General features: G+C 44.3%; 1 protein-coding gene across 2 annotated transcripts; it reads left to right on the forward strand.

Moving 5' to 3' along the window:
• The first annotated feature begins 290 nt into the window (after window positions 1–290).
• GSKIP (GSK3B interacting protein) lies at window positions 291–8,046 on the forward strand. 2 transcript variants are annotated; one of them, XM_069951281.1, is made up of 3 exons: window positions 291–505; window positions 3,349–3,609; window positions 6,052–8,046. In XM_069951281.1, exons 2-3 carry the CDS (start codon window positions 3,352–3,354, stop codon window positions 6,211–6,213), a joined length of 420 nt encoding a protein of 139 aa, XP_069807382.1. In that variant the 5' UTR covers window positions 291–505; window positions 3,349–3,351; the 3' UTR covers window positions 6,214–8,046. The 2 variants fall into 2 exon arrangements, with proteins under 2 accessions (XP_069807382.1, XP_069807383.1); XM_069951282.1 differs by lacking the exon at window positions 291–505 and adding an exon at window positions 698–924.
• Window positions 8,047–11,455: the final 3,409 nt, after the last annotated feature.

An 11,455-nucleotide genomic window follows, 5' to 3' on the forward strand; every position in this document is an offset into this window, starting at 1 on the left:
GTTGTTGCCAGTAATGCAGAAATTGTGTTAAAATTAAACTGAAACCTGTGTGAACACAACTATAAGGAGGGTAGTAAATAACTCAACGTGAAATATCTAAATACTGCGTTTTCAGGATGGGACCACTAGGGGGCAAGCTTCCCAGTGATAGTATATAGATAGGGGGTGCAGTGACGGCTATATCCTATGACTGGTAGTAACGAGTATCGCCTGCGCTGAGGCCGCGGACACTCACTCACATTTATCAGGCCGACAGGTAACTAGGCAGCACAACACACACCAACAGCCGGACAAACCGTGTGGTCTGATAACGGAGCCATTTTGTTTAAGACCATTTCCATTCATTCTATAGAGCATGAGCTACAAGAAAATGGCCGCCGGTGAAGAAAGTTAGGGAGTCAGCTGAGGACGTCAATTTTGTTTAGTGTTCGATTAGTAGCAGAAGTGACGTCACATTACAGGAAGTGTGTGTGTACGGAATTATACGCAGCTGAGTATTGAGCAGGTAAGTTCTTCGCTGCGTCGTTGACTCTTCTAATAGTTGATGTATTTCACTGCTATGACTTCATTTCTGTATGTATAGCTATTTACTACATGAAGCGGCAACCTATCAGCGACCGCCTTTCATTTTCAAACATACATATAAGCGGCAAGCTGATTGGCTGCAGTAAGTAATAAGCCGCAGCCATTGGGCGTCGGTTTGCTACATGAGGTCGGTGTCGTCCTCCTCTCCCTGGATCTGGGCTCCGCCCACTCTCTTCTCTGCAGTTAGAGGGACTTTATACATTACTAGTTACGTACGTTATGCTGTAACATTATACAGGGAAATACTCTGCACCTTCCTGGTTTGCGTCTGTTGGTTCTTCAATATCTCTGCTTGCTGTCAATAGGAACAGGCAGAGGCTGAAAATAAGGACTTACCTGGTGAGTGTGAGGAGAATGCTATCAAGCAGCCATCTCCACGCTGTGGCTCCCCGCCTGCTAGAACAACAACTCCCAGCATGCCCTGACAGACTACAGCAGGGGTAGGGAACCTTGACTCTCCAGCTGGTGCAAAACTACAACTGCCAGCATGCCTGGACAGCCAAAGCTTTAGCTGTCCAGGCATGCTGGTAGTTGTAGTTTTGCAACAGCTGGAGAGCCAAGGTGCCCTACCCCTGGCCTACAGCATGCTGGAAATTATGATGGTGGGCTACTTAAAGTGACACTGTCATTTGCGTGTAATTTTTCAGAAAACAATAAATATCTATAGTACAAGCAATTTTTAATAAACTCTGTAATAGGTTTTAATTACCAAAAAAGTTTCCTTCTGTACTGAAAAAGCAGTTTCCTGCCTTCCCCCTCACTTCAGAAGAAGCAGGATTTCTGTGTCCATTATGCACTATGGAAAGGGGAGGGACTGAGAGGAGTGAGTGAGCATGTAGCAGTCCTGCACAGCACAACACCCTGCATTCTTCTCTCAGCAAGTTCCTAGATAAGCACTGACCTTTCTAACCCCTGAATCCAGCATTTTAGGTGCCCAGACAGTCTACAAACAGCGGACCTTCATGTCACCTCTTCCTGCTCACTCATCTCCCTTGGTCCCTCCCCCTCCATAGGATATAATGGACACAGCAGAACCCGTCTTCACTGGCTTCTTTGTAATGTAGACGGATTTGCCTGATAATGCACGGATAAGAAATAAGGGGGAGAGGCTGGGAAATTGCTTTTTGAGTACAGAAAGAGGCTTTTCTGTACTCAAAAACTTATTATAGAGTTTCTTAAAATCACTTATACTACTGATTTCTGTAAAAAAAAAAAAAAAAAAAATTTAAGTTAGGGTATAAACCCACACACCGTATATGTGTGTGGGTTTATACCCTTAGGGTGCGTTCACACCTACAGGATCTGCAGCAGATTTGATGCTGTGTTCAGTTATTTAAATGAAATCTGCTGCAGAAAATTAGCTGCAGATCCTGTAGGTGTGAACGCACCATTAAAGTGTAACTGTCATATAAATACAGTGGTACCTCGGTTTTCGAACATAATTGGTTCTGGAAGGCTGTTCCATAACCGAGCAGTTCGAAAACCGAGCTGTAAGTTCCCATAGGGAACAATGTAAATGTGATTAATTGGTTTTTACACTCCGTGGGTCAGGTGCAGAGCACCCGGCCCACAGAGTGCAAAAACACTCCACACCCCCCGCAACAGTGAGAGGCGGGAGCGGGCGGCTATTTAAACTTGCCGCCGTGCTCCTGCTCCAATCAGCTGCGGGGGACACCCTGTAAAGAAGTGGGGAATCCCATCATAATGATGGGATTCCCCACTTCTTTACACGGTGTCCCCGGCAGCTGAGAGGAGCAGGAGCACGGCGGCAAGTTTAAATAGCCGCCCGCTCCTGCCTCTCACTGCGGGGACAGGCTGTAAAGAAGCCGGCTCCCAGCGCTGTCCTCCTGTCTCTCCCCACCAGCCCCTCCGCTCCACCCCCCGCCGGCCCGGAGCGCTTCCGATAAACTTACCCAGCCTGTACACCCCTATAGACTGCGGCGCACCCGTTCTGTTGCGCCCGCAGCCCCGCTCACCAGCTTCTTGCTCCCACTGCTCCCCGCCGCCTCTGAAGGGTAAGAGAGAGTCTGCAGAGGCAGCGGGAGCAAGAAACTGGTGAGCGGGGCTGCGGGCGCAACAGAACGGGCGCGCCGCAGTCTATAGGGGTGTACAGGCTGGGTAAGTTTATCGGAAGCGCTCCGGGCCGGCGGGGGGGCGGATGGGCTGGTAGGGAGAGACAGGAGGACAGCGCTGGGAGCCGGCTTCTTTACAGCCTGTCCCCGCAGTGAGAGGCAGGAGCGGGCGGCTATTTAAACTTGCCGCCGTGCTCCTGCTCCTCTCAGCTGCCGGGGACACCGTGTAAAGAAGTGGGGAATCCCATCATTATGGTGGAATTCCCCACTTCTTTACAGGGTGTCCCCCGCAGCTGATTGGAGCAGGAGCACGGCGGCAAGTTTAAATAGCCGCCCGCTCCCGCCTCTCAGTGTTCCGAACACCTCTAACTGTCAGCTGAACATCAGTTCAGCTGACAGTTATCCCCCTGGTTTTGTTTGGATACCGAGCAATGTTCGGATACCGAGCAAAACTTCAGGGGGAAATTTAGTTCGAAAACCGAATTGTTCGAACTCCGAGGTGTTCGGAAACCGAGGTTTTACTGTATATGTTACACTTTAACTGTTTCACTGAACTTTGGGAGTTGTGGAAACCATGATAAACTTTCCATATCACTGGAGACCATTAGGGTATGTTCACACCACGCTGATCTGCTCAGGTGTTTTACAGATATTTGTTCTCATTTCTTTCTCCTTTCTTTTCCACCTGCAGACAATGGAAGTAGACTGCAACCCCATGGAGCTGCCCATCAATACCATCTATGACAATGATTCTGACCTGCAGAATCTGGAGGGGGCGGAGGTGAAGGACATGAGCCAGGAGGCGGAAGCCATTGTCAATGACGTGTTGTTTGCCGTCACCAATATGTTTGTTTCCAAAAACTTACTGTGTGCTGTAGACATGGCTTATATCAATGTGGAGATAAAGGAGGGGACCAAGTACTGCCTGGAGCTCACTGATGCCGGCCTGAGGGTGAGCCGGGGGCTTGTCATGTAGATGGATTTCCTAATAGTGAGAGAATTTAAAGGGGTTATCCAGTGCTACAAAAACACAGCCACTTTCTTCCAGAGACAGCACCAGTCTTGTCTCCAGTTCAGGTGGAGTTTGCAATTAGGCTCCATTCACTTTAATGGAACGGAGTTAGGGTCCATTTACACAGAAAGATTATCTGCCAAAGATTTGAAGCCAAAGCCAGGAATGGATTTGAAAATAGGAGAAATCTCAGGCTTTCCTTTATGACCTGATCTCTGTTTATAGTCTGTTTCAGGCTTTGGCTTCAAATCTTTGGCAGATAATCTGTCACATAATCTTTCTGTGAAAATGGACCCTTACAAAACCTGCAGCCAACCTGGAGACAAGAGCTGTGCTGTCTCTGGAAGAAAGTGGCCATGTTTTTGTAGCGCTGGATAACCCCTCTAAATGTAGGTCGATACCTACATTTTTTTGCCCCCTGTGTGGAGGAGCACCCAAGATGGATTCCACAAAATAGTTTGGACAACATAATTTACGCGACAGGTTCCCTTTAAAGAGGTATTATGGGAAATTATTATTTTTACATTTCTTTAATGAAATTATTTAACTTTATTAAAGAAAATAGGAATTGTTTTCTTTTTTTTTTTTTACATTGATTGGCAGCAGTAATGGGCAGCGTTGTCCCTCTGGTGCCACCAAAGGCTGAGCTGGGCACTGCAGGGCTGCTCAAGCCCTGTCCAGCAAGGACATATTTCACTAGCACTGCTGCAGGCAGATACTGAGCCTCTCCTGGTGTCCATTCTAATGCTAACTTGTATTATATAGACATTACTCTTGGAAAATCAGCCTGCTACTATCGCATCAGTCACAGTGGAGCAAAGCAAGCAGAGCAGCTCGTTGTGCTACAGACTGCCACAGCTATATTTCTATTGACACAGACAGATTCCCCTAATGTAGTGTCTATAATGTAACGTATGGACTAGTGCTAGTGATATGCTGGATTGTGCAGGGACCAGGACTTGAGTAGCCTTACAGTTCCCAAATTAGTCACTGATGGCAGCAGAGAGGCAGTGTTGCCTTTTATTGGCGCCACACAATGTTAAAAAAATAAAAAATCTTTAATAAAAATTTAAATAATAAAAAAAATAAAAATCACAGTTCCCCAAATTTTCACCACAAAAGCATCTGAAAAAGTTTCTCTATGCATAAAACATTAAGGGTACCTTCACACATACCGGATCCGCAGCGGATCCTGCGCTGTGAGTTTGCAGCGAAATGTATGTGTGTATGGGACCTGGCCCCTTTAATCCCCCCGCCATTGGCTGCAGCCCCGAGTATATATTACCTGCTCAGCCCCGCAGCTGTGTGTGACGCTTCCAGCTCCCCTCGCTCCTCAGTGCTGCCGTGCACTGATTGGCTGATGAGGAGCGAGGCGAGCCGGGAGTCTAACACAGCCGCGGCGCCGAGCAGGTAATATATACTCGGTGCTGCGGCCGATGGCGGGGGGGGGGGGGTTAAAGAGGCCGGGTCCCATACACACAGCGGATCCGCTGCGTGTATGGGACCCATTCAGCTTCACAGTACTGGATCCGCAGCTGATTTCGCTGCAAACTCGCAGCGTGAGATCCGCTGCGGATCCGGTACGTGTGAACGTACCCTAAAGAGGTAATCCCAGCTAATATAGTTATTAGAGATGACCTGGAGTCTGATCTAGAAGCTGGATGCAGCCCTAGGAAGTCAGAGCAAAAATGGATCCAACCTATGTCCTACAGCTAAATCCTTGTTGCTTTCCCAGACTACCTTGGGCTGCCTCCAACTTCTTCCGCCACCAGTATAAAAATTCCAAATGATTGAACTCTAGTATGCCGGAATCACGGTCATCTCTAATAGTTGTAGGACTTGTCAAATTAAATATTTTAGCAAATACATTTCTTTACTAAACTTGTTTCACTGCTGATCAGAAGATATAGCCAGGGAGAGAGTCCACAAGCAGCGCAGTCCGCTAATTTCATGAGAAATTTCAACGTTCTGAACGGCCGGCCAGGGAGTGGACCGCGCTGCTGCACTCTATGGGTGGGTTCACTCTCCGGAATTCTCACGGATAAAATCCGCGGAATTCCGTTGGCTGTCCGCGCGCCTTTCCGCCGGCTCCATAGACACCATTCTATGGGCTGGCGTATGTCCCATAGAATAGAATTCCTCAGTATGAACCCACCCTATCCCTTGCTATATCTTCTGATCAGAGCGGGTGTCAGCAGTGAGACCTGCTCTGATCAATAACAGTGCCCATGTAATTACGGTGTCCTCCTGACTTCTACTATCACTTTAGGGTTTCTGGTTCAGCTACATAGTGGTACTGACTCATATCCGGAGACATCTCCTGCTCACCTATCATTTTTACTTACCGTTTTCACTCATTACGTCTCTCTTCCTTCTTCTCAGGTGGTGGGCTTCACCTTTGACCAGGTTAATGAAGGTTGTCGCAGCCAATACCATGAGACCATCTACTCCTTGCTGGACTCTCTCAGTCCTGCGTACAGGGAGGCATTCGGGAACGCTCTGCTCCGCAGGCTGGAGGCGCTGAAGAACGATGGACAGTCCTGATCAATGGTTGTGCAGAGAAAACAACCTGTCATGCAGGACTTAGATTTACATCCATTACTGACTGCCACTATATACAGTATTTTAACTAAAAAAAGTTGAATTTCTTACCATATAGACAGTCCTTGCTACAGTCATACTCTCCTATAAGCATTCCTGTTAAGGTGTAAGTTAATAAGGCTGATAAGGCATGTATTGGCTAATGGAGTGCCATCCACTTAAAGGGGTTATCCAGCATTAGAAAAACATGGCCACTTTCTGAGTGAACACGACGCTTGTCTCCAGTTTGGGTGTGGGGTTTTGCAGCTCGGATCCATTGAAGTGAATGGAGCTGACAGGACAGGGGTGGCGCTGTTTTGGCAGAAAAGTGGCCGTGCCTTTTCTATTTCTGGATAACCCCTTTAATAAACAATTGCCTGAACTGATACACAGCAGCAAACCCCCAGCTGTGTCTTTAGTAGGTCAGGAATTACAAGCATTGAGGAGAAGTATAAAAGAAAGTAGAAGAACTAATAGGACAGAGCTTTTGTTTTTGCATGGCTAGTGTTGTCCAATTTGCTGCTATGCTCGCTTAGTATATTGTGTAACGATATGTATAGGAGCTAAACTACAACTCCCAGCATCCAACATCTGTGCTTCCTATACAAGGGATAAGTATTAACCCCCATCCTTGTATATATGATTAGTTGGCTGTATACTTGTAGGGTGTACCTGCTTATGTAAGGATTCTGGGTTTGGACCTGTCATTGCCCATCTTATCGGGGATGAATTATTGCATTCTGACCTAGAAACCATCCTTTGTGGCAATTTAAAGGGGTTTTCCAGTGCTACATACATACATGGCCTCTTTCTTCCAGAGACAGCACCACTCTTTTCTCCAGTTTGGTGTGATTTTGTAACTCCGTTCCATTGCAGTGAATGGAGCTTAATTGCAAACCTGAACTGGAGACTAGAGTGGTGCTGTCTGTGGAAGAAAGTGGCCATGTTTTTGTAGCGCTAGAAAACCCCTTTAATTCCTGGTGTTACATATAGCATAACCTAAAGCAGTGCCTGGCCTGTGGCCCCTGTATAACTACAACTGCTATGCTGAGAGTTCTCGTTTTACAACAACTGGGAGACTTCAGCCTATACAACAGGTATCACACTGGCAAAACTACAGGTACCATCATGCTTGAACACCTACTTCTGAATGTATGTTGTATTCCAAAGTTATAGATTTACTTCAAGGGGAGTTCTGCTTTGAACCATCTGATCGGCTCTAATTGTATTCAGTATATCAGTCAGACTCAAAAAGAACAGATTCCCTTTGACTCTATAGGAAGTTGCTGGAATTGTTGTCATACAAAGCTTCCATGATTTAAAGGGCTTGTCCATGTTTAGGAAAAGCTACTTTCTTGCAAAAACAGCGCTGCCACTGTCCTCAGGTTGTGTGGGATATTACATTTCAGGACAGGAGAGGTGTTACTTCTGGAAGAAAGCACCCATGTTGTTTTTTAAGTCTGGACAGCCCAGAAGCGTCTGATGAGCATCTGGTCATGTAGTGAAATATGTATATAAGAGTGCACAGATTTCATCCACTGCCATTGTTTCTTTACCATTTATCTAGTGGCAGAAAAGCTGAAGTTTGAAGGGTTTTTTTTTTGTAGATTTTGCTGCTTTTTATTTTTTTTTCCCTTCTATTTATAATTATCCTTTATCATTTCTGTGACCATTCACATGGTACTGACCAGAAGTGGTGTACTGCCTACAAGAATGGGGTATTGGAGCCAGAACTGCTTCTGACTTTTTTTCTTAATGTTTATAACTGCAGTAAAAATAAAAACTTAATTATATTTATGATGGTGTGATGTCATTTCTATGGAAAATCACTACCAGCACTCTCTTGCATTCACGGCAGAAGACACCAGTCATACAGTATATAACCAAGGCTTTGCCCAGCTCACTACCCCTAGACTAACACTTTTCAGCCAGAGGTTATTGTATCTGACTGCTCTGTCCGCAACGTCCCTGAGGGTACAAACCCACACACCGTATACACAGCAGATACGCAACAAATACGCAGCAAATACGCAGCAGATTTGTTGGTACAGATTTGATGCTGTGTTCAGTTATTTAGATATAATCTGCTGCGTTTTTGCTGCGTATTTGCTGCGTGTTTGCTGCGTATTTGCTGCGTATCGCAGCAGTAAATACACTGCTTATACGGTGTGTGGGTTTATACCCTAATAGAGGTTTGGTTATTAGTTCTCCACAATGGTATTTACACATTGCAGTATCAGGGCAATACTCGGTCGTTTCTGTTCAATACTGCAAGATAACTGCAATGTATGTAACATAGCCATAGAGTGGGGGGGTCCACCCATTATGATGTCTGTATGTCATATAGAGCAGGGCACAAAGTGAGGGCTTGGGGCATAATGTATGAAGCACATAAAAAAACCACCTTTTGACCCCTTAACAGAGGAGCCCTAATACACGGAGCGATAAATAGCCCAATTCGGACGATTATCACTCTGTATAATAGAAACAATGATCATCGGCGGATCGTTTCTTTAGGCCCAGACCTAAAATCCCAAGTAAAAAGTCCCAGTAAACACCTGCCCAGTGTTCTAATTCCCTGGAGAAGAGTCCAACCACCTGCTATTAAAAAAAAAAAATTTAAAGAGTATTTCAATGACCACCAATACACATTTTTAAGTTGGCCCAGTGTCGTTGCATATACAGCAGGTTCAGGAGCTAAGCCCATGCTATATAGGGTGGGTGTCAGCTATATATTACAGCTGACACCTACCTGCTACTAATGGGTGCAGATTTCAGTCTGATCCCCCTAGTTTAACTCTATGCATGACTAAACTTGTCTGGTCCAAATGGAGCACAAATTGTATTGTATTGAGACTGACTTAAAGAGGTATTCCACAGAATAGGGAAAAAGTAAGAGATTGTGGGGAATGGGACCTCTGCTAATCTCCGTATCAGGCTCCGGCTTCTGTATTATGAATGGAGCTGCGGGTACGGCATTTGACGTACCTGTGGTTCTGTTCATTACACAGAAGCTGGGGCCCAGTCTTGAGGCCGGGCCCCCCCGTGATCTCTTACTTTTCCCCTATCCTGTAGCACCAATCTAACTGATCAATGCTATGCAGTGGCATAGTATTGATCAGCATGAACAGAGCTACTTTAAAAATGTGAAGAAAAAAAAAGTTTTTTTTTTTTTTTTTTTTAAAGTACAAAAAACTTCGATAATAAACGTTTAAATCACTCCCATTTTTCAAATAAACAAAACCAAACAAAAAAATACATGTTTGATGTTGCCACGTTCAAAATAACCCTAAAATAAATCCTTACTGATCACAAATAACACCAAATGCCAGAATTGATGGAGTTTTTTTTTTATCGTATCATCTATCAGATAAAATAGAATTCATAGCAAATAAAAAGTTACAAGGTTATAGAAGTCAGATTATGACGATTAAAAAACTTAAAAAAAAAAAAAGTTAATTTTGTACAGTTCCTATAAATTGACTATGGGTGTAATCGTACTGACCTACAGAATGAAGACAACATGTCAGTTTCATTACAAAGTGTAGGAGAAATCATATTGATTCAATGGGATGTCTGAACTGACATGACAAATATTTGGGTGGATTGCGCTTGAGAAATCCCATGGAATCTATGGGACAGTCAGAATTTCAATCCCGAAGTGTGAACATACTCTAAGGGTCCTATTACATGGAGCGATTTTTGACTAACTATAAACAATCGCAAACGAGATTGTTTATCGTTAACCTAAAATCGTTCACCATATTACACAGAACGATAGTGATTTGTTACGATCGTTATTGTGATCGTTACTGTGATCGTTTAGGCTGCGTTTACACAGAACGATAATTCGCCCGATCGTACGATTAACGATGTCGGAGTAACGTGTTTTTTTTTTTTTTTTCATAACGATCAGCGTTTAGACGGTACGATATATCGTACGGGAAAATTCGTTTTGCGATCGCTTAAGCCTATCTCACACATTGGTTAAATCGGCGAACGACTGTTCACACGGAACGATCTGCGAATTTTTTGCGAACGATCAACGACGATTTGAGAAGTTGTTGAAAGATCAAAATGAACGATTTTTCGCTCGTCGTTTGATCGTTCGCAGCGTTTACACGTACGATTATCGTTCAAATTTGATCATTATTGTGCGAATTTGCACAATAATCGTTCCATGTAAACGCAGCATTACTCCATCTGATCCCAGCAAAACAATGGACAATCTGCAATTACACTGAAGGATTAGTGAAAAAACGCGAACAAATGTGGAATTACAGCGAACGGTTAGCGATAATTTTAGGTTCAGATCTAAATCAATGACATATGAACAATTTTTCAATCGTTGCCTGCAATTATACAGAACAATTATCGTTTAAATTCAAACGACATAATTTTTTCACACGTTAATCATCTCGTGTAATAGGGCCCTTAGATCTGATTGATGAGGTCTCTAGGTGAGGGCTGCAGCCGTGTGCATGCTCGGCCACTTCTCCAATCATCCTCTATTGGTGTGTTTACACAGAGAGATTTATCTGACAGATCTTTGAAGCCAAATAGGGAACGGGAAATAAAGGAAAGACTGGAATCTCTCCTATTTTCAAATCCATTCCTGGCTTTGGCTTCAAAAATCTGTCAGATAAATCTGTGTAAATGCACCATATGGCAATGCTTCTCCACTCCAGTCCTCAAGGACCCCCAGCTGTGAGGATTTCTTTAGGGTCCTTTTACACAGAAAGATTATCTGATAGATTATCTGCCAAAGATTTGAAGCCAAAACCAGGAACAGACTATAAACAGAGATCAGGTCATAAAGGAAAGACTGAGATTTCTCCTCTTTTTCAATTCCATTCCTGGCTTTGGCTTCAAATCTTTGGCAGATAATCTGTCAAATAATCTTTCTGTGTAAAAGGGCCCTTAGTATGTTACAGGTGATATAGACAGTGCATCAGGTGTCACCATACTGTGGGATATCCTCACATCATGACCTGATGGGGGACTGGAGCTGAGAGACACTGCTCTATATGGCTATTAGACATCAATCTTGGAGATATTATTGGGATAGTCCAACTATTTATTATTCACACCACACAATAATCCCTTCATACAGATAATAACCTTTGACCATCTTTATGGGTGCCCCATGAGTAGCGCCAAGGCATGTCTCTGCATTTTACACTATTGTGGGAATCCACACCTGTTC

Source organism: Dendropsophus ebraccatus, chromosome 13, assembly GCF_027789765.1.
Source record: "Dendropsophus ebraccatus isolate aDenEbr1 chromosome 13, aDenEbr1.pat, whole genome shotgun sequence".
Classification (NCBI taxonomy): domain Eukaryota; kingdom Metazoa; phylum Chordata; class Amphibia; order Anura; family Hylidae; genus Dendropsophus; species Dendropsophus ebraccatus.

What these genes read in the sequence shown, in the direction of transcription:
- GSKIP (XM_069951281.1), top strand. Translation starts at nt 3,352, where the DNA reads ATGGAAGTAGACTGCAACCCCATGGAGCTGCCCATCAATACCATCTAT. An exon ending in TCACTGATGCCGGCCTGAGG is followed by an intron (nt 3,610 to 6,051) that starts GTGAGCCGGGGG and finishes CCTTCTTCTCAG; the next exon opens with GTGGTGGGCTTCACCTTTGA.